We start from the raw sequence: 25,050 nt of genomic DNA on the forward strand, positions 1-25,050 counted from the left end.
GTCAAAACCGGGAGGACTAGAAAAAGGAGTACGGGGAAAAACACGCTGGTTGACTAAACATACAAGACAAACTGGCACAGAGAGACAAACAGGGATAAATTCCAAGTTGGATGACCATTCAAAACGATTTTTCCCAGTCTGATCTACTTTTTCCCCCCCCCCTGAGTTGCCAGTTGTCTTGAACGCGACAAATGCCCTTACTAGATGATATATTATATAGGTCAGAGTTGATAAGGAACATCGACTGAGAGTTAGAGGCCAATCCCTTATTTTGTTGTTGGACAGGATGGTTCTGTGAAATACTGTACATGTCTCATACTAAAGATCCAAATCTAACCAATCAAAAATGATTAATGATATTTTGTAAAAATGTTGAGCAGTCACAAGACATGAAATAGTCTGCAACAATTACTACTGAAATTAGAGTAATTGTCTTATTTCCAACAGAGGGAATAAATAGTAGCCAAATTCAAGATTTGTGGGGGGGGGGTGGATATCTCAAAAGAGTCATTCACATTACTATGCCTCAAACCCCTTACGACTACATGAACTTAGAAGCTAAATTATATATTTTTCAATAGTTTTGAACTCAGTTGGAGTTGAAACAACCGATGAGCACTCCCTGCCTGCAGAGGGACTTGACTGGTTGATCAGTGGCCAATCTGACCTTGTGCTACTCCCCATCCTACAACACTATGGAACCATGTCAAAAGGTGAATGCACAACATTCACAACAAAATTCTAATGTATTTTGGCCAATAATCACAGATGTTTCAACATCATCTATGTTTTGTTGACAAGACATTACCCAACTTTACTAACGTCAGACGCTGAGAATCAGAAATCTATGTGATACTTTAAATGGTAACAGTGTCTTCTGGGTAAAATCACTCAGCATAAAGAAAGAATGGGATAGCCATACAGTCTAGTTCAGACAGTTTATAAGGTCTGGTGTTGTTTATAAAGGACAGTCTGGCATTGTATAACTTGGGGTTGTGTGGTGGACCTTAGCAGCCTCCCAGGGTCTGGTATGGTGTAGTTATAAAGTGTATTTTAACGTGTGGTTATATAGTCTGGTATGGTGTAGTTATAAAGTGTATTTTAATGTGTGGTTATATAGTCTGGTATTGTTTGGCCTGGGGTGTATTGGCTCTCAGCAGCCTGCCAGGCTGGTGTATGAGGTCCACCAGGTGAGCTCTGGGCTGGGGCTGGCACCCTGGATAGTAGGGCGTCCCAACTGAGAGGAGGACCTCATTCCACACCCGGTTATACTCCCCCCTCACCAGGCTACAACTCACACCTATACGGTCAGCCAACACCTGGGGAGAGAGAGGAGTTAGGGACTAGAATAAGAGAGATAGAGAGCGATAAAGAGAGGGGAAAGAGATAGTACACTACCCACCTTATAAAGCAGAGCCCTGTGGTAGTAGGTTCCCTTGCGTATCTGTCCGATGGGGATGATGTTGGACTGTAGTTCGTAGCGCAGCTCACTGAGGTGGAGCTCCCACAGGAAGTCATGCTGTCTGTCCACCTCCACCGCCCCGCCCATCACCTCACTCACCAGCCTAACAGCCAATCACACAGCAGATAGGGGCTGAACGGCAGCAGCCACAAACAATGATAAAGGAACTGCCTGTTAGTGGGGTTGTGTGTTAGTTTTGGGTACCTTATTCTTAGTTGTGTGTTAGTCATTTGAGGTTGTGTGTTGGTTGTCAGTTGATTATTTGTAGGTTATTTAAGTACTGTCTTTCTGACCTGGCTAAGGCGCTGTACTGCTCACTCTCCGCGTGCAGCGGGAGGATGGTCTTGGTGGCCTCGGTAACCAGGGCGTGGAACGCAGCATCATACGGAAGCATCCACGGCTTCTCTGTTACCGTGGCTACCTCCTGCTGGGGCTTACTCTCATCCTCATCTCTCAGTTTCTCGTCCTCCTTCCGCCCTTTACTCTTCCCTTTGCTACAGGAAGACAGTGTGAAAGAGAAAGGAAAGAGACAGCCACTTTACCTGTCCTCTTGATACATACAGCCAGAAGAGGACTGGCTACCCCACAGAGCCAGGTTCCAATGTGCTTCTAAATCTGACTTGTTTTCTCTTTGTGGTTTTACACTGGGTAAAAAGAGCTTTATAAAATACATTTGATTTGATTTACTGTACTTTAGTTCTAACACACACACCCTCTCTCATGTTCTTCCTCTCTCACACACACACACACACACACACACACACACACACACACCTGGGAGTCCTGGTGGAGCCCTTGCTGCTGAGTACAGATGCAGTGCGAGTCTCGGTGGGGCTGTCCTGTTGTCTCTCCTCTGACTGATCGACTGACACCCTGCAGGACAGGTACAGTACAGTTACACACACACACACTTCCTTTCTCCTTCTGGTCAGACGACAAAAACATCTCCAAGCACATACTGTAGATGCATTGATATTGTCACATTGTTTTTGTCGGCGTCAAATAAATAAAGGAATATGTACTCTCACCACGCTACACCTTGGTCTACTTCTGTTGACGGCCGTGACAGATATACAGTGCATTCGGAAAGTATTCAGACCACTTGAAACGTTACAGCCTTATTCTTAAATTGATGAAACAAAAAAAATCCTCATCAATCTACACACAATACCCCATAATGACGAAGCAAAAATAGGTTTTTAGAAATGTTTGCAAATGTATTAAAAAAAACAAAAAACAGAAATAGCTTATTTACAAAAGTATTCAGACCCTTTACTATGAGACTCGAAATTGAGCTCAGGTGCATCCTGTTTCCATTGATCATCCTTGAGATGTTTCTACAACTTGATTGGACCTGTGGTAAACCACACCTGTGGTAAAATGAATTGATTGGACATGATTTGGAAAGGCACTCACCTTTCTATATAAGGTCCCACAGTTGACAGTGCATTTTGGGACAACAACCAAGCCATGAGGTCGAAGGAATTGTCCGTAGAGCTCCGAGACAGGATTGTGTCAAGTCACAGATCTGGGGAAGGGTACCAAAACATTTCTGCAGCTTTGAAGGTCCCCAAGAACACAGTGGCCGCCATCATTCTTAAATGGAAGAAGTTTGGAACCACCAAGACTCTTCCTAGAGCGGGCCGCCCGGCCAAACTGAGCAATCGGGGGAGAAGAGCCTTGATCAGGGAGGTGACCAAGAACCCGATGGTCACTCTGACAGAGCTCCAGAGTTCCTCTGTGGAGATGGGAGAACCTTACAGAAGGACAACCATCTCTGCAGCACTCCACCAATCAGGCCTTTATGGTAGTGGCCAGACGGAAGTGGCCACTCCTCAGTAAAAGGCACATGACAGCTTGGAGTTTGCCAAAATGCACCTAAAGTACTCTCAGACCATGAGAAACAAGATTCTCTGGTCTGATGAAACCAAGATTGAACTCTTTGGCCTGGATGCCAAGCCTCATGTCTGGAGGAAACCTGGCACCACCCCTACGGTGAAACATGGTGGTGGCAGCATCATGCGGTGGGGATATATTTCAGCGGCAGGTCCTGGGAGACTAGTCAGGATCGAGGGAAAGATGAACGGAGCAAAGTCCAAAGAGATCCTTGATGAACACCCCAGTCTGAGGTCATGAGCGCTCTGGATCAGGTTAAGGTTCACCTTCCAACAGGAAAACAACCCTAAGCACACATCCAAGACAACGCTGGAGTGGCTTTGGCACAAGTTTCTGAATGGAGTCACCCAGCCAGAGCCCAGACTTGAACACGATCGAACATCTCTGAAGAAACCTGAAAATAGCCCAGCACCAACACTCCCCATCCAACCTGACAGAGCTTGAGAGGATCCGCAGAGAAGAATGGGCTAAACTCCCCAAATACAGGTGTGCCAAGCTTGTAGCGTCATACCCAAGAATACTCGAGGCTGTAATTGCGGCCAAAAGTGCTTCAACAAAGTACTGAGTAAAGGGTCTGAATACTTATGTAAATGTGATATTTAAGTTTTGATATTGAAAATGTCTAAAAACCTGTTTTTGCTTTGTCATTATGGGGTATTGTGTGTAGATTGATGAGGGGGAAAAAACTAATTTAATAAATTGTAGAATAAGGCTGTAACATAACAAAATGTGGAAAAAGTCAAGGTGTCTGAATACTTTCCGAATATGCTGCATAAGGTGAGGCCTTAAGGCGTTAAATGTCAGCTTATTAATGAGTCTGATGAGACAAGCATGCATGATTGTTGTGTCTTTCTGAGGCCCTATAGCTCCTGTCCCTGACTACTGTGCCTGACGACTGTGCCTGACTACTGCCCCTGACAACTGTCCCTGACTGGGCTTCTCTCTCCGCCAGAGAAGGCCTGTTTAACAGGTAGCAGCATCAGTCCCACTTCCTCTCCCCCTAAACACTAACAATTGGACAACTCCATCACTACACGCTACACTATCACTACACAGTACTATATCACTACACACTACTCTACAGGAAACATTCTCTCTGAGCTAAAGGGTAGAGCTGCTGCTTTCAAGGTGCGGGACTCTAACCCAGAAGCTTATAAGAAATCCTGCTATGCCCTCTGACGAACCATCAAACAGGCAAAGCACCAATACAGGGCTAAGATTGAATCGTACTACACCAACTCCGACGCTCGTCTTATGTGGCAGGGCTTGCAAACTATTACAGACTACAAAGGGAAGCACAGCTGAGCTGCCCAGTGACACGAGCCTACCAGGCGAGCTAAATCACTTCTACGCTCGCTTCGAGGCAAGCAACACTGAGGCATGCATGAGAGAATCAGCTGTTCCGGACGACTGTGTGATCACGCTCTCCGTAGCCGACGTGAGTAAGACCTTTAAACAGGTCAACATTCACAAGGCCGCGGGGCCAGACGGATTACCAGAACGTGTGCTCTGGGCATGTGCTGACCAACTGGCAGATGTCTTTACTGACATTTTTAACATGTCCCTGATTGAGTCTGTAATATCAACATATTAAAGCAGACCACCATAGTCCCTGTGCCCAAGAACGCTAAGGCAACCTGCCTAAATGACTACAGACCCGTAGCACTCATGTCCGTAGCCATGAAGTGCTTTGAAAGGCTGGTAATAGCTCACATTAACACCATTATCCCAGAAACCCTAGACCCACTCCAATTTGCATACCGCCCAAACAGATCCACAGATGATGCAATCTCTATTGCACTCCACATTGCCCTTTCCCACCTGGACAAAAGGAACACCTACGTGAGAATGCTATTCATTGACTACAGCTCAGCGTTCAACACCATAGTACCCTCAAAGCTCATCACTAAGCTAAGGATCCTGGGACCAAACACTTCCCTCTGCAACTGGATCCTGGACTTTGACGGGCTGCCCCCAGGTGTTGAGGGTAGGTAGCAACACATCCGCCACGCTGATCCTCAACACTGGAGCCCTTCAGGGGTGCGAGCTCAGTCCCCTCCTGTACTCCCTGTTCACCCACGACTGCGTGGCCAGGCACGACTCCAACACCATCATTAAGTTTGCAAACGACTGACAACGACGAGACAGCCTATAGGGAGGAGGTCAGAGACCTGGCCGGGTGGTGCCAGAATAACAACCTATCCCTCAACATAATCAAGACAAAGGAGATGATTGTGGACTACAGGAAAAGGAGGCCCGAGCACGCCCCCATTCTCATCGACGGGGCTGTAGTAGAGCAGGTTGAGAGCTTCAAGTTCCTTGGTGTCCACATCACCAACAAACTAGAATGGTCTAAACACACCAAGACAGTAATGAAGAGGGCATGACAAAGCCTATTCACCCTCAGGAAACTAATAAGATTTGGCATGGGTCCTCAGATCCTCAAAAGGTTCTACAGCTGCAACATCGAGAGCATCCTGACTGGTTGCATCACTGCCTGGTACGGCAACTGCTCGTCCTCCGACCGCAAGGCACTACAGAGGGTAGTGTGTACGTCCCAGTACATCACTAGGGCTAAGTTGCCTGTCATTGCAGGAGAATTTCCAGTGCTTTGGTTATTTTTCCAGTATCTATACTGTTTTCCCAGAAGTAGTGAAACAGAATCAATATGGGGTTAATTAGACCTATGTAAGCATAAATCATGTGAATGTACAAAGCTGGATCAACACAGGCCTGGACATTATGTGTCTTGTGAAGGCCTTTGGACAGGAACATTAGTTAATCAGTTATTGTCACGTGAGTTGGGGTGGGCATTCTATGTTTTGTGTTTCTATGATTTTCTATTTCTATGTTTTCTTTTTCTTTGTGTTTGGCCGGGTGTGGTTCTCAGAGGCAGCTGTCTATCGTTGTCTCTGAGAACCATACTTAGGTAGCTCTTTTTCCACCTGTGTTTGTGGGAAGTTGACTTTTGTTTAGGGCACATAGCCTGTAGCTTCACGGTTTGTTTTTGTAGTGTTTGTTGTTTTGTTCAGCGTCTTTTCCAAATAAAGACAAAATGTACGCTCACCACGCTGCACCTTGGTCCTCTCCTTTCAACAGCCGTGACAGTTATAGTCACCATTAGACATGCACTTGCATTAGGAGTGTGCATGTCTGTTTATTTTTGTGTAATTGCAATGTCACGCCACCAATATAATCTATGCCCTAATGTCTGAGCCAATAAGAGAATGGAAACTAAGCAAGGCAACAAGATAAGGGTGGTCAAGCCTAAAGGGTACTACAGTGCCTTGCAAAAGTATTCACTTAAAAATCATACAATGTGATTTTCTGGATTTTTGTTTTAGATTCTGTCTCTCACAGTTGAAGTGTACCTATGATAAAAATTACAGACCTCTACATGCTTTGTAAGTAGGAAAACCTGAAAAATCGGCAGTGTATCAAATACTTGTTCTCCCCACTGTATACACCTGTTTCGAAAGGCCCCAGAGTCTGCAACACCACTAAGCAAGGGCACCACCAAGCAAGCAGCACCATGAAGACCAAGGAGCTCTCTAAACAGGTCAGAGACAAAGTTGTGGAGAAGTACAGATCAGGTTTGGGTTATAAAAAAATAACAAACTTTGAACATCCCACGGACCACCATTAACTCCATTATTGAAAAATGGAAAGAATATGGCACCACAACAAACCTGCAAGAGAGGGCCGCCCACCAAAACTCACGGACCAGGCAAGGAAGGCATTAATCAGAGAGGCAAGAGACCAGAGATAACCCAGAAGGAGCTGCAAAGCTCCACAGCGGAGATTGGAGTATCTGTCAATAGGACCACTTTAAGCCGTACACTCCACAGAAAAAAAATAAAAAAATAAAGTAAACACGTTTGGTGTTCGCCAAAAGGCATGTGGGAGACTCCACAAACATATGGAAGAAGGTACTCTGATATAACCCAACACCTTCCATCACCCTGAGAACACCATCCCCACAGTGAAGCATGGTGGTGGCAGCATCATGCTGTGGGGATGTTTTTCATCGGCTTGGACTGGGAAACTGGTCAGAATTTAAGGAATGATGGATGGCACTAAATACACGTACATTATTGAGGGAAACCTGTTTCAGTCTTCCAGAGATTTGAGACTGGGACGGACGTTCACCTTCCAGCAGGACAATGACTCTAAGCATACTGCTAAAGCAACACTCGAGTGGTTTAAGGGGAAACATGTAAATGTCTTGGAATGGCCTAGTCAAAGCCCAGACCTCAATCCAATTGAGAATCTGTGGTATGACTTAAAGAATGCTGTACACCAGCAGGAACCCATCCAACTTGAAGGAGCTGGAGCAGTTTTGCCATGAAGAATGGGCAAAAATTCCAGTGGCTAGATGTGCCAAGCTTATAGAGACATATCCCAAGAGACTTGCAGTTGTAATTGCTGCAAAAGGTGTCTCTACAAACTATTGACTCTGGGGGGTGAATAGTTATGCACGCTCATGTTTTTTTGGGGGGGGTCTTATTTCTTGTTTGTTTCACAATAAAACATATGTTGCATCTTCCCAGTGGTAGGCATGTTGTGTATATCAAATGATGCAACCCCCCCCAAAATCTATTTTAATTCCAGGTTGTAAGGCAACAAAATAGGAAAAATGCCAAGGGGGTGAATACTTTCGCAAGGCACTGTAATAATTTACATAAAGTGGAGTGACTTATGTAAGGGTAAAACTGTTTTAAAGGAGAGTGCTGAGACTGGAAATATCAGTTGGGTGGGCCTGCTCGGCTTTGTTACTTTTGTAATAAAGTCTATTCGAATTCACAAGTTCCGATATCTGAGAAAAAATTTGAACCAATATTTCCACGTCACCAATCCAGGACCTCTACATCAGGCGGTGTCAGAGGAAGGCCCTAAATTGTCAAAGACCACAGCGACCCCAGTCATAGAATGTTCTCGCTACTACCGCACGGTAAGCGGTACCGTAGCGCCAAGTCTAGGACCAAAAGACTTCTCAACAGTTTTTACCCCAAAGCCATAAGACTCTTGAACAGGTAATCAAATGGCTACCCAGACTTTTTGCATTGTCCCACCCCCCCAACCCCTATTTTACACTGTTGCTACTCTGTTTATCATATATGCAGAGTCACTTTAACTATACATTCATGTACATACTACCTCAATTAGCCCGACCAACCGTTGCCCCCGCACATTGGCTACCTGGACTATCTGCATTGTGTCCCACCACCAGCCAACCACTCTTTTACGCTACTGCTACTCTCTGTTTATCATATATGCACTGTCACTTTAACCATACCTACATGTACATACTACCTCAATTAGCCCGACTAACCAGTGCCTGTATGTAGCCTCGCTACTGTTATAGCCTAGCTACTGTATTTTTACTGTTGTTTTTATTTCTTTACTTATCTATTGTTCACCTAATAGCAATTTTTTAAACTTATAAATCACACTGTTGGTTAGGGCCTGTAAGTAGGCATTTCACTGTATATCACTATCACTACACACTGATACACACTACTACAGTGGGGCAAAAAAGTATTTAGTCAGCCACCAACTGTGCAAGTTCTCCCACTTAAAAAGATGAGAGAGGCCTGTAATTTTCATAATAGGTACACTTCAACTATGACAGACAAAATGAGAAAAAAAATCCAGAAAATCACATTGTAGGATTTTTTATGAATTTATTTGCAAATGATGGTGGAAAATAAGTATTTGGTCACCTACAAACAAGCAAGATTTCTGGCTCTCACAGACCTGTAACTTCTTCTTTAAGAGGCTCCTCTGTCCTCCACTCGTTACCTGTATTAATGGCACCTGTTTGAACTTGTTATCAGTATAAAATACACCTGTCCACAACCTCAAACAGTCACACTCCAAACTCCACTATGGCCAAGACCAAAGAGCTGTCAAAGGACACCAGAAACAAAATTGTAGACCTGCACCAGGCTGGGAAGACTGCATCTGCAATAGGTAAGCAGCTTGGTTTGAAGAAATCAACTGTGGGAGCAATTATTAGGAAATGGAAGACATACAAGACCACTGATAATCTCCCTCGATCTGGGGCTCCACGCAAGATCTCACCCCGTGGGGTCAAAATGATCACAAGAACAGTGAGCAAAAATCCCAGAACCACACGGGGGGACCTAGTGAATGACCTGCAGAGAGCTGGGACCAAAGTAACAAAGCCTACCATCAGTAACACACTACGCCGCCAGGGACTCAAATCCTGCAGTGCCAGACATGTCCCCCTGCTTAAGCCAGTACATGTCCAGGCCCGTCTGAAGTTTGCTAGAGAGCATTTGGATGATCCAGAAGAAGATTGGGAGAATGTCATATGGTCAGATGAAACCAAAATATAACTTTTTGGTAAAAACTCAACTCGTCGTGTTTGGAGGACAAAGAATGCTGAGTTGCATCCAAAGAACACCATACCTACTGTGAGGCATGGGGGTGGAAACATCATGCTTTGGGGCTGTTTTTCTGCAAAGGGACCAGGACGACTGATCCGTGTAAAGGAAAGAATGAATGGGGCCATGTATCGTGAGATTTTGAGTGAAAACCTCCTTCCATCAGCAAGGGCATTGGAGATGAAACGTGGCTGGGTCTTTCAGCATGACAATGATCCCAAACACATCGCCCGGGCAACGAAGGAGTGGCTTCGTAAGAAGCATTTCAAGGTCCTGGAGTGGCCTAGCCAGTCTCCAGATCTCAACCCCATAGAAAATCTTTGGAGGGAGTTAAGTCCGTGTTGCCCAGCAACAACCCCAAAACATCACTGCTCTAGAGGAGATCTGCATGGAGGAATGGGCCAAAATACCAGCAACAGTGTGTGAAAACCTTGTGAAGACTTACAGAAAACGTTTGACCTCTGTCATTGCCAACAAAGGGTATATAACAAAGTATTGAGATAAACTTTTGTTATTGACCAAATACTTATTTTCCACCATAATTTGCAAATAAATTCATTAAAAATCCTACAATGTGATTTTCTGGATTTTTTTCCCTCATTTTGAAGTTGAAGTGTACCTATGGTGAAAATTACAGGCCTCTCTCATCTTTTTAAGTGGGAGAACTTGCACAATTGGTGGCTGACTAAATACTTTTTTGCCCCACTGTATATCACTACACACTACTATATCACTACCCAATACCTGTTGTATTCGGTGCACGTGGCAAATTAACTTTGATTTGATCACTAGAACCTACTATATCACTACACACTACCACCACACACTACTATATCACTACACACTACTATATCACTACACACTACTATATCACTACACACTACTATATCACTACTCTATCACTACACACTACTCTATCACTACACAATCACTACACACTACCACCACACACTACTCTATCACTACACACTACCACCACACACTACTCTATCACTACACACTACTATATCACTACTCTATCACTACACACTACTATCACTACCACCACACACTACTCTATCACTACACACTACTATATCACTACACACTACTATATCACTACTCTATCACTACACACTACTCTATCACTACACAATCACTACACACTACCACCACACACTACTCTATCACTACACACTACCACCACACACTACTCTATCACTACACACTACTCTATCACTACACACTACTATATCACTACACACTACTCTATCACTACACACTACTATATCACTACACACTACTATATCACTACACACTACTCTATCACTACACACTACCACCACACACTACTCTATCACTACACACTACCACCACACACTACTCTATCACTACACACTACCACCACACACTACTCTATCACCACACACTACTCTATCACTACACACTTTTCTATCACTACACACTACTCTATCACTACACACTACTCTATCACTACACACTACTCTATCACTACACACTACCACCACACACTACTCTATCACTACACACTACCACCACACACTACTCTATCACTACACACTACCACCACACACTACTCTATCACTACACACTACTATATCACTACACACTACCACCACACACTACTCTATCACTACACACTACTATATCACTACACACTACTCTATCACTACACACTACTCTATCACTACACACTACTCTATCACTACACACTACTATATCACTACACACTACTATATCACTACACACTGCCACTACACACTACTATCACTACACACTACTCTATCACTACACACTACTACTACTCTATCACTACACACTACCACCACACACTACTCTATCACTACACACTACTCTATCACTACACACTACTATATCACTACACACTACTCTATCACTACACACTACTATATCACTACACACTGCCACTACACACTACTATCACTACACACTACTCTATCACTACACACTGCCACTACACACTACTATCACTACACACTACTCTATCACTACACACTACTACTACTCTATCACTACACACTACCACCACACACTACTCTATCACTACACACTACCACCACACACTACTCTATCACTACACACTACTCTATCACTACACACGACTATATCACTACACACTACTATATCACTACACACTACTCTATCACTACACACTACTATATCACTACACACTGCCACTACACACTACTATCACTACACACTACTCTATCACTACACACTACTCTACCACTACTCTACCACTACACACTACTCTATCACTACACACTACTCTATCACTACCACTACTCTACCACTACACACTACTCTACCACTACACACTACTCTACCACTACTCTACCACTACACACTACTCTATCACTACACACTACTCTATCACTACACACTACTCTATCACTACCACTACTCTACCACTACACACTACTCTACCACTACACACTACTCTACCACTACTCTACCACTACACACTACTCTACCACTACACACTACTCTATCACTACACACTACTCTATCACTACACACTACTATACCACTACACACTACTCTACCACTACTCTACCACTACACACTACTCTATCACTACACACTACTCTATCACTACCACTACTCTACCACTACACACTACTCTACCACTACACACTACTCTACCACTACACACTACTCTACCACTACACACTACTCTATCACTACACACTACTCTACCACTACTCTACCACTACACACTACTCTACCACTACACACTACTCTATCACTACACACTACTCTATCACTACCACTACTCTACCACTACACACTACTCTACACACTACTCTACCACTACACACTACTCTATCACTACACTCTACCACTACACACTACTCTACCACTACACACTACTCTACCACTACACACTACTCTACCACTACACACTACTCTACCACTACACACTACTCTACACACTACTCTACCACTACACACTACTCTATCACTACACTCTACCACTACACACTACTCTACCACTACACACTACTCTACCACTACACACTACTCTACCACTACACACTACTCTATCACTACACTCTACCACTACACACTACTCTACCACTACACACTACTCTACACACTACTCTACCACTACACACTACTCTATCACTACACTCTACCACTACACACTACTCTATCACTACACTCTACCACTACACACTACTCTACCACTACACACTACTCTACACACTACTCTATCACTACACACTACTCTATCACTACACTCTACCACTACACACTACTCTACCACTACACACTACTCTACCACTACACACTACTCTACCACTACACACTACTCTATCACTACACTCTACCACTACACTACACTCTACCACTACACACTACTCTATCACTACACTCTACCACTACACACTACTCTACCACTACACACTACTCTACACACTACTCTACCACTACACACTACTCTACCACTACACACTACTCTATCACTACACACTACTCTATCACTACCACTACTCTACCACTACACACTACTCTACCACTACACACTACTCTACCACTACTCTACCACTACACACTACTCTATCACTACACACTACTCTATCACTACACACTACTCTATCACTACCACTACTCTACCACTACACACTACTCTACCACTACACACTACTCTACCACTACTCTACCACTACACACTACTCTACCACTACACACTACTCTATCACTACACACTACTCTATCACTACACACTACTATACCACTACACACTACTCTACCACTACTCTACCACTACACACTACTCTATCACTACACACTACTCTATCACTACCACTACTCTACCACTACACACTACTCTACCACTACACACTACTCTACCACTACACTACTCTACCACTACACACTACTCTATCACTACACACTACTCTACCACTACTCTACCACTACACACTACTCTACCACTACACACTACTCTATCACTACACACTACTCTATCACTACCACTACTCTACCACTACACACTACTCTACACACTACTCTACCACTACACACTACTCTATCACTACACTCTACCACTACACACTACTCTACCACTACACACTACTCTACCACTACACACTACTCTACCACTACACACTACTCTACCACTACACACTACTCTACACACTACTCTACCACTACACACTACTCTATCACTACACTCTACCACTACACACTACTCTACCACTACACACTACTCTACCACTACACACTACTCTACCACTACACACTACTCTATCACTACACTCTACCACTACACACTACTCTACCACTACACACTACTCTACACACTACTCTACCACTACACACTACTCTATCACTACACTCTACCACTACACACTACTCTATCACTACACTCTACCACTACACACTACTCTACCACTACACACTACTCTACACACTACTCTATCACTACACACTACTCTATCACTACACTCTACCACTACACACTACTCTACCACTACACACTACTCTACCACTACACACTACTCTACCACTACACACTACTCTATCACTACACTCTACCACTACACTACACTCTACCACTACACACTACTCTATCACTACACTCTACCACTACACACTACTCTACCACTACACACTACTCTACACACTACTCTACCACTACACACTACTCTATCACTACACTCTACTCTATCACTACACTCTACCACTACACACTACTCTATCACTACACTCTACCACTACACACTACTCTACCACTACACACTACTCTACACACTACTCTATCACTACACACTACTCTATCACTACACTCTACCACTACACACTACTCTACCACTACACACTACTCTACCACTACACACTACTCTACCACTACACACTACTCTATCACTACACTCTACCACTACACACTACTCTACCACTACACACTACTCTACACACTACTCTACCACTACACACTACTCTATCACTACACTCTACCACTACACACTACTCTACCACTACACACTACTCTACCACTACACTACTCTACCACTACACTACTCTATCACTACACTCTACCACTACACACTACTCTACCACTACACTACTCTACCACTACACACTACTCTACCACTACACACTACTCTACCACTACACTACTCTACCACTACTCTACCACTACACACTACTCTATCACTACACACTACTCTATCACTACACACTACTCTACCACTACACACTACTCTACCACTACACACTACTCTACACACTACTCTACCACTACACACTACTCTATCACTACACTCTACCACTACACACTACTCTACCACTACACACTACTCTACCACTACACACTACTCTACCACTACACACTACTCTATCACTACACTCTACCACTACACACTACTCTACCACTACACACTACTCTACCACTACACACTACTCTACCACTACACACTACTCTATCACTACACTCTACCACTACACTACTCTACCACTACACTACTCTACCACTACACTACTCTACCACTACACTACTCTACCACTACACTACTCTACCACTACTCTACCACTACACTACTCTACCACTACACTACCACTACACTACTCTACCACTACACTACTCTACCACTACACTACTCTACCACTACACTACTCTACCACTACACTACTCTACCACTACTCTACCACTACACTACTCTACCACTACACTACACTACTCTACCACTACACTACTCTACCACTACACTACCACTACACTACTCTACCACTACACTACTCTACCACTACACTACCACTACACTACTCTACCACTACACTACTCTACCACTACACTACTCTACCACTACACTACTCTACCACTACACTACTCTACCACTACACTACTCTACCACTACTCTACCACTACACTACTCTACCACTACACTACTCTACCACTACACTCTACCACTACACACTACTCTACCACTACACTACTCTACCACTACACACTACTCTATCACTACACTCTACCACTACACACTACTCTACCACTACATACTACTCTACCACTACTCTACCACTACTCTACCACTACACACTACTCTAATACTAGTTGTAGTGATAGAATACTCTAACACTGGGCTGAGAGAGAGTCAGGGCTCCCAGAGTCAGGGCTCCCAGAGTCAGACACACTGAAGGGAGTGTCAACAATGTAAAGGCAAATGAGAGGAGGACAAAGTTTGGAAGTGGGCAGAGAGAGGCCCACAGAAAGAAGAGGGCATCTAGAAGCTACAATCCCTAAACCCAGGACCCAGACACCAAGGTTAATTCATAGGGTGGCTACATTGATGAATCTCAAATATAAAATAGATTTAGATTTGTTTAACACTTTTTTTTGGTTGCTACAGGATTCCATATGTGTTATTTCATAGTTTTGATGTCTTCACTATTATTTTACAATGTAGAAAATAGTCAAAATAAAGAAAAACCCTGGAATGAGTAGGTGTGTCCAAACTTTGACTGGTACTGTATCTATGTATGTGGTTGGGTTGGTGTGAACGATAATCATACTCACGTGTCGAGGGGTTTGGCGTTAATAGCAATGACAGGCCGTCGCTGGTTAACTGGCTGTTTAGACAGATCCTCTAGAGTCAACACCCTCTGGCCAGAACGAGCCTGACAGACAGAGAGACAGAGAGCGAGAAAGACAGAAAGAAAAAGACAGACAGACAGAGAGAGAATCTGAAGTCAAATGTCTACGGTTTGCTGATGATCTGGTGCTTCTGTCACCAACCAAGGGGGGCCTACAGCAGCACCTAGATCTTCTGAACAGATGCTGCCAGACCTGGGCCCTGACAGTAAATCTCAGTAAGACAAAAATAATGGTGCTCCAAAAAAGGTCCAGTCACCAGGACCACAAATATCAATTCCATCTAGACACCGTTGCCATAAAGCACACAAACTATACATACCTCGGTCTAAACATCAATGCAACAGGTAACTTCCACAAAGCTGTGAACAATCTGAGAGACAAGGCAAGAAGGGCCTTCTATGCCATCAAAAGGAACATAAAATTCGACATAACATTTAGGATCTGGCTAAAAATACTTCAATTAGTTATAGAACCCATTGCCCTTTATGGTTGTGAGGTCTGGGGTCCGCTCACCAATGAAGAATGCATGCAAAGCAGAATTAGGCCGATACCCGCTATACATTAAATTCTACAACCACATTGTCACATTGGGAAGATTACAAACAAAAAAACAGAGCAAACTAGAATGCTATTTGTCCCTAAACAGAGAGAACACCATGGCAGAATACCTGACCACTGTGACTGACCCAAACTTAAAGAAAGCTTTGACTATGTACAGACTCAGTGAGCATAGTCTTGCTGTTGAGAAAGCCTGTCTTCTCTTGAGAGCCTACGGCGGCCTATGTGCGCACTGCCCACAAAATGAGGTGGAAACTGAGCTGCACTTCCTAACCTCCTGCCAAATGTATCACTGTGTTTACTTGATAGCTACCTACACAAATAGCTAGATAGAATAAAGTGTTAATAAGATAAAAATGCATTAAAAGCAATACAAATAAAGTTGTCCATATTAGAGACAGATATTTCCCTCAGATTACAGACCCACAAAGAATTTAAAAACAAATCCAATTTTGATAAAATCCCATATTTATTGGGTGAAATACTAGTGTGCCATCACAGTAGCAAGATTTGTGACCTGTTGCCACAAGAAAAGGGCAACCAGTGAAGAACAAACACCATTGTAAATACAACCCATATTTATGCTTATTTATTTTCCCTTTTGTACTTTAACCATTTGCACACCATTATTACACTGTATGTAGACATATGACATTTGAAAATATCTTTATTCTTTTGGAACTGTGAGTGTAATGTTTACTGTTAATTTGTATTGTTTATTTCACTTTTGAGAGAGAGAAAGATGTAAGTGCTGAGAAGGATGTAACACACAACTCTACCTGTCCGGGGTCGTAGAAGCCGTCCACAGTGATGTCTGTGGGGGCCAGTGTGTTGGTCAGGCTGTATTTGAGAGACAGGTTGGAGTCCAGCAGTCTCTGTAGAGCAATCTCACTGAACTTATTCCTACGGTTAGCTGAGCTGTTGATCTCCTGCAACAAGTCTAGGGCCCTGATACACAACACATACAAATAAACACACACCTTCAGAGCTGACACTAAATTGAACAGAGAAATACTGCCACCTGCTGGCTCCTTAGTAAATCTCTCCCGTGGATCACCACTAAAACACTACCACCTCCCTAGAGATTAGAATCACAACAGCATTTAATTATGCAATCTGTGGTATTCACATACACACACTCACCCCAGCTTGCACATCTCCACGGCAGTGGGCTCATCGTTGGCACACACGGTGATGGCCCAGCATGCATTGCGGCGTACCTCCTTGTGATTGGACCGTAGCAGCTGGACCAATGGAACTAGGCCTCCCGCATTCCTCAGCTAAACAACAGGAAGAGATGGAATGAGAGGAAGGAGTTGGAGTTTGCACTTTTGGACTATTCCATTGGTTCCATTGTACCAGGCGAACTATGTGCAGCTTAAGAATTAGACAAATATTTGATCCAGGTTTGAAACACCTGCACTACGGACAAAGACACACTCACGTCTGCCCGTCCCTCAGCATCGCAGGCGAGAGCGGCGAGGGCCTGCGTGGCTCGGACCAGGGTGTGTGTGTCCGCAGACTGCAGCGGCTCCAGGAGGGCAGCCATGGCCCCGTGGGACAGGATGCTGCAGCGGAGGACTTCCTGTTCAGCCATATTGGTGAGGACAGCCGCAGCGTGAGCCACCGCACCGGGAATAACGTCATGGAGCTGCTGAACCAAGCCCTCATCTCCCTCAGCCTCATAGACAGCACTGACACACACAGACACTCACGCATGAATGCACGCATGCACACACACACACAAAGTGAGACCTCATCACATCTGCCTTATACATAACACTGAGGGAGTGACAGAGGTAGAGAGGTAGAGTGAGGTGGAGAGAGAGAGGTAGACAGAGAGAAAAGTAGAGAGAGAGAGAGGTAGAGAGAGCGAAAGGTAGAGAGAGAAAGGTAGAGAGAGAGAGGTAGAGAGAGAAGGCTATATAGTATATTTTTTTTATTTTTTTATATATATATATATATATATCTTTTTTTTTTTTTTTGGGGGGGTGGATCAGCTTAATATTGCGGAAAGAATGTTGCTTCCAATGTAATTGTCTGCATCATTTCCAATCCCCAGGCTATATAGTATATTAGGTGTGTGTGAAACCCACTATGAGTTGAGCTGGTTGCTGCTTGTAAGGCTAGACAGGGCCTGGGCTGCTGCCTCTCTCACCTCGCCCCCCTCACTACCAAGCAGCTGCACCACCGCACGGATACCGTCTGGAACACAAGGAAAGTTTAGGGTTAGGGCCACGGGTGTGTGTCGGTGTGTGTTTGCACACGCCTGTGTGTGTGTGTCTCACCCAGGTCTCTGAAAGCGTCTTTGCTGGCCAGGTGTAGACTCATGGCAGCGACAGCCTGACAGGTAGCAGTCCTCAAACTATCACCCTCTAGAGACAGCAGCTCCACCAGAGACCGCTCGATGTCCTGCTCATGGAGCAGCTTGCGGTTCTCTGCTGAGGGACAGAGAGACATAAAGAGAGAGGAGGGGGGAGAGCGACAGAGACAGAGACACAGAGAGATAGAGAGAGGTAGATAGAGTCAATATATAGATAGAGATGGAAGGAGATGGCCCAAACTCATTTACAGGCATACTTTGGGGTTCTTATCCTTGCTGGTATTTTCAGATCCAATGGGGAATCCACTGAATCCCTGTGGGATGCAGAAACTGGCAGAGAACTTTTCCGTGCAACAATGTCTCTTGAAAACTTCCACATTATTTCCAGGATTATCCGCTTCGATAACCGAGACACCAGACCAGCTCGGCGGCAGAGAGACAAGCTAGCTGCAATCAGGTCAGTGTGAGACAAGTGGATGGACCTCCTTCCCCTGTTTTACAACCCTGGGCCCAACGTTACTGTTGATGAGCAGCTTATGCCATTTAGGGGCCGCTGCCCCTTCAGGCAGTACATACTGTCTAAACCAGCAAAATATGGAATCAAGATCTTGGCTGCCTGTGATGCTGCTTCATCATATGTGTGGAACTTGCAAGTGGAGCCCCTGAGAAGAACCAAGGGATGCGGGTTGTCCTGGAAGTGACACAGTGACTCTGTGGCCACATGCAATAACTTTTTTTACTTCGCACAAGCTGGGACAGGAGCTCCTCAAGAGGAAGCTGACGATGGTAGGAACAGTACGAAAAAACAAGCCAGAGCTCCTACCTCAGCTCTTGAATACATGGAACAGGCCTATCAATCTCTCTAAGTTTGTGTTCAAGGCCGACACATCCCTAGTGTCCTACGTGCCAAAGAAAGGCAGAAATGTGGTACTCATGAGTACGCTGCATAGGGATGGGAGAATCTGTGGCCGGGGAACATCAAAAAACAGAAATCATAATGGATTACAATGCCACAAAGGGAGGGGTGGACAATTTAGACAAGCTAGTGACTGGCTACAGCTGCAAAAGAAGAACTCTACGCTGGCCACTTGTGATATTCTTCAACATGTTGGACATCTCGGCGTACAACACGTTTGTCATCTGGATGGCGCTGAACCCAGATTGGAACAGAGGGAAGCTCCAGAGGAGACGGCTCTTTCTCGAGGAGCTGGGAAAGGCATTGTTAAGACCTCAAATCCAGAGGAGGCAACATATCCCAAGGACCCCGGCTTCTGCAGCCATCGTGAGGAGGATTCAGGAGGAGGATGCTGGTGCCCCATCCGCCCGACCCACAGAACCAACAACTCCAATACCGGAAGTAAGTGTGAGTGATGTAGTTGCATGTGTGTGTATCTGACTCTCCTATCTTGGCCTGCTGTAACTATATATGTGAGTGAGATGTTAGTACAATTCCTGAACTAAGAGTTTTCATCATTCTAGATTGCAGCCAGTAGCAACAAGAAGTGCTGCAATGTGTGTGGACCCAAGAACGACAGAAGGACACAGTACACATGCATCAAGTGCAAGAAATACATTTTCCACACACACACAGTAAATCTCTGTCCCTCATGTGGTGTGTAGACCGGCCTTAATTTGTGTTCAATGGGGCTCATTTATCATTTCCATAAAATACTTTGTAAAATTTGTCCTTCCAATTTGTTCAGTTCAAACAATACATTTACATTTAAGTCATTTAGCAGACGCTCTTATCCAGAGCGACTTACAAGTACATACATTCATACTTTTTTTGTACTGGCCCCTCGTGGGAATCGAACCCACAACCCTGGCGTTGCAAGCGCCATGCTCTACCAATAAACATCAATAGTGATGAAAACCTTGTTTCATTTATATTTGTTCAAGATAAACATGATTTATTTCACCATGTCTTGATTATAATAGATTTTTGTTCACAAAAATGAGAAGAGCGCTTTTATTGATAAATGTGATCTAGCAGAGGTAAATGGCAAATATGAACCATGTATGCTGTCTAAATTGATTTCAATTGATATAAGTCAACATCTAAGTATTAAGTATTTTTACGTCAATTGTTATGGCTGTATTGTTTTAAAAACCTAAAAATGTTGTGGGTCCATCAGACCCGTGAACATTGGGGTGAATAACAAACATGAACACCACACAAGGGTTAAACATTCACACACACACACACACACACACACACACACACACAAACAAACACACTTAGCCCTTACAGCTCTGAGCCACCCTGTAGATGGCCTTGACAGCGTTTGTCTGTATGTCCAGCAGGGTGGGAGTGGTGATGAACTGTAGTAACCTCTGGAGACCTCCAGTCTCATGGATCAGCTGGAGACTGTCTCTGTCCTCCAGACAGTTAGACAACACCTGTAGGGCTTCTACATGCAGATCACTGAACTCCTACAGGACACAAACACAAGGCAGGAGTCAAATTCCTTCACACTTGAGATACGCTTCATTTTGTTTACCTGGTAGAATGATTTCAATAGAGTGGTCCCAAAAGTGCGAGCTTGCAAGCTTGATCAAGAGCACCTCAAATACTTTACAGGTACTTCCACGTATCTGATAAATATATTTGACCCAGGTAGCTCTGGGCCACACAGACCTTGTTGCAGAGGAACTCCAGCAGCCTGTCAAAGCCCTGCTCCTCCCTGAAGGTGGCTCGTGTGTCGGTATCCGTGGTTACGATCACCAGCGTCCTCAGGGATAATTGCTGGATGACCGGGAACTCAGATCTCAACAGCTCCAGGAGCGGGGGGACGCCATTTAGCTCACGCACTGCCACACGGCTGGGGAGATCCTACACACATAACATGGGGCTTTAGCTCAGCAGGCTTACACAGTCTTGTGGCGAGCAGGGAACTAGGGTTCAAGCCCCTTCAGTCACACACACACACACCTGCACCAGGTTGCAGATAGTCTCCACGGAGTTCTTCTTGACATCAGGGTCAGGGCTGGACAGAAGCTGTATAAGCGGCTCTAGTCCCTCCTGGTCCGAGATCTGGACCTTACAGCTGAAGTCCACCGACAGGGAGGCCAGACACAGTGTGGCAAACTCATGGACCACAACATCCTCTGTCACAGGAATACACACATAAACACAAACACAGGTACAAACAGATATAGACAGACAGGCAGATACAAAGAAATGTCACAATGATTTAATATATGATTGATACTTGAGAACATTCAGCCAGAGCATACCTTCAGGTGACAGCTTTCCGATGATAGAAGGAATGGCATTCAGTTTCTTCAGAAGTCTTTTTACATCGCCTTTCAAAGAGAACAGAAACAGAAGTTACCCAAAGTTTATGGCCACAATCTTGTCTTCAGTCACATGTGAACAGACTCCAGACCGACCCTAAACAACTGATTTTGCATTGTGTGTTGTGTTACTACTCCTAAATCAGTAGTTACCGTCCTACAGCAGTAGTTAGGGGAGGGGTCCTTACTGTTGGCAGCCATGACTCCCAGGGCCATGAAAGCGTTGCGGCGGACTAGCTTGTCTTCGTGGGAGATGAGGTGAGACAGAGGCTCCACCGCCCCTAGCCCCAGCAGAGAACTCCTGTTCTCATCACCTGTCACCAGGGGGAGACAGGGAGAGACAGGGAGAGAGAGAGAGAGAGAGACATAAAGAGAGAGAGCAAGATATGGCTTTATGCTCAGTAGATAAGCTGCTTCCAAGCTTTGGTCCAGGTTCAAATTAACATATCACCTTCATTACATTGCTTTCCACAGTCCAGTTATTTCCGATAATGTGATTACTTTCAGAAGAAATGATACCATAAGGCTATGATATTGGTTCTCTCACCAACATGAACATCAATGGTAAAAAATACCTTTCTCTGCAAATTTGTGGATGGCTTCGCAAGCTTTAACCAAAACCTCCTCTTCGGGGGAATTGAGCATGAGGACAACAGTGGCTGCTTTCTTACTTTCAATCGGTAGGGGGTCAAACTAGAGAAAGAGAGAGAGGCAGAGAGCGTTTGACTTCTCATTAAATTGACCTCATCACAACAGCAATATTATCTTCATCTTCTTACCACATCCTTAGAAGGAGGCTCACTCTCTTTCTTCACTTTCTTCCCCATCCTGAAACAATAAAGCCACACCTTTTTTTTGCCAACTTATTTACCCATTATTACATGCTGTCAATGTTTACGTGGGTGTCAACTTGGCAAGCACTGGCTTACACAGAACAGGTAACGTTGCAAGAGAGCGTGCTAATTACACTGGACGTCCAAACGAGGTGGCTTTAGGTAATTTATGATGACCTTCCTTATAACCATTTGAATAAATTACCTGTTGTTGAAGTCTGCAGACGGCCAGTTCCTAGCTAACCTACAGGTTTTCAGCTAGCTTGTTAGCTAACTACCGTTATCAATGTTTGTTTGGAAACTGAAGTTGACATTTCGTTGCTAGGCGACAGATGCCACGAGGTTTTAGTGGTCGAAACCGGAAGACAGAAGTCGAAAGATTTACCCAGTGGTGGAAAAAGTACCCAATTGTCATACTTGAGTAAAAGTAAAGATACCTTAATAGAAAATGACTCAAGTTAAAGTGAAAGTCAACCAGTAAAATACTACTTGAGAAAAAGTCTGAAAGTATTTTATTTTAAATATACTTAACTATCAAAAGTAAATGTAATCTCAAAAATATACTTCAGTATCAAAAGTAAATGTAAAAGTAAATGTAAGCAAACCAGACCGCACCATTTTCTTGTTTTTTTATTTACAGATAGCAAGGGGAACACTCAAACACTTAGACATCCTTTACAAACGAAGCATTTGTGTTTAGTGAGTCCACCAGATCAGAGGTAGTAAATGACCAGGGATGTTTTCTTGATAAGTGCGTGAATTGTACTCTTTTCTTGTCCTGCTAAGCAGTCGAAATGTAACGAGTACTTTTGGGTACCAGGGCAAATGTATGCAGTAAAAATAATATTATTTTTGTTAGGATGGGAAAAGTTGTAAAAAAATATATATATAAAGAGTAAAGTGAAGTAGAGATACCCCAAAAATGACTTACTTCTAAGTATTTTTACTTAGTTTCCACCACTGGATTTACCTGAAATGATGGAAAGCCTTTGCTGGTTTAGATTGGGCCACGCTCTTCAACATGATGTGCATAACAAAGATTGAACCATCAACAAAAACAAACAGTGGAGTGCATCCCATGACATTTCACATGTATGTAGCAGTTGAAGTGGTGCTCAGGGAATGACTGCCTCATGCAACATAAACAATGAAGTAGGTCGGTCCTTCATTTGGTTGATGATGACAGCACAAAATGAAGGTCTATTTCCTCATTTAATTCTGGAAATCACAGACTGTGGTTTTCTATCAACTGGTTGTTCTAGTCACTTTCCAGCATCCTCAGCAATAGCTTTGTATGCCTTGACAACAGAAGGACCCACTTACATTTCACACAGTAGTTGAAGAAATTAGATTTTAGAAAAAGTTTGCATTAAAAGAACAACCTGAACATTTTACTAACTGTTTGGTTAGGGCTTATTGGTTTACCTTATTTATATAGGGCAATATGTATGTGTGTAATTGTGCTGTTATGTGTGTACTGTACTGTCTGCTTATCTGAATGTCACCCACACCCACTATTCTATTCTATTAAGCATTGTTGTGGCTGTGCCTTTAAGAGGTGGCCTGCCTGTCTCCCACAGCAGCAGAGGCTACTGGCAAGAGGAGGGTGAGTCATAAACCAAATTAGCCCCATATCAGCGGACAGAACA

The 25,050-nt window shown here is 44.0% G+C and overlaps 1 protein-coding gene across 1 annotated transcript; it reads right to left on the reverse strand.

Annotated features, from left to right (window-relative positions):
• Positions 1-137: 137 nt before the first annotated feature.
• armc3 (armadillo repeat containing 3) lies at positions 138-23,395 on the reverse strand. The gene is made up of 17 exons (XM_038997184.1): positions 23,348-23,395; positions 23,144-23,261; positions 22,757-22,882; positions 22,509-22,577; positions 22,204-22,379; positions 21,910-22,104; positions 21,521-21,704; positions 19,237-19,389; positions 19,045-19,153; positions 18,393-18,642; positions 18,092-18,228; positions 17,728-17,896; positions 16,313-16,413; positions 2,237-2,335; positions 1,756-1,956; positions 1,403-1,565; positions 138-1,319 (listed from the first exon to the last, which is right to left on the reverse strand). The coding sequence occupies exons 1-17, from the start codon at positions 23,393-23,395 to the stop codon at positions 1,113-1,115; spliced, it is 2,505 nt and encodes an 834-aa protein (XP_038853112.1). The 3' UTR covers positions 138-1,112.
• Positions 23,396-25,050: the final 1,655 nt, after the last annotated feature.

This window comes from Salvelinus namaycush, chromosome 7 (assembly GCF_016432855.1).
Source record: "Salvelinus namaycush isolate Seneca chromosome 7, SaNama_1.0, whole genome shotgun sequence".
NCBI lineage: Eukaryota > Metazoa > Chordata > Actinopteri > Salmoniformes > Salmonidae > Salvelinus > Salvelinus namaycush.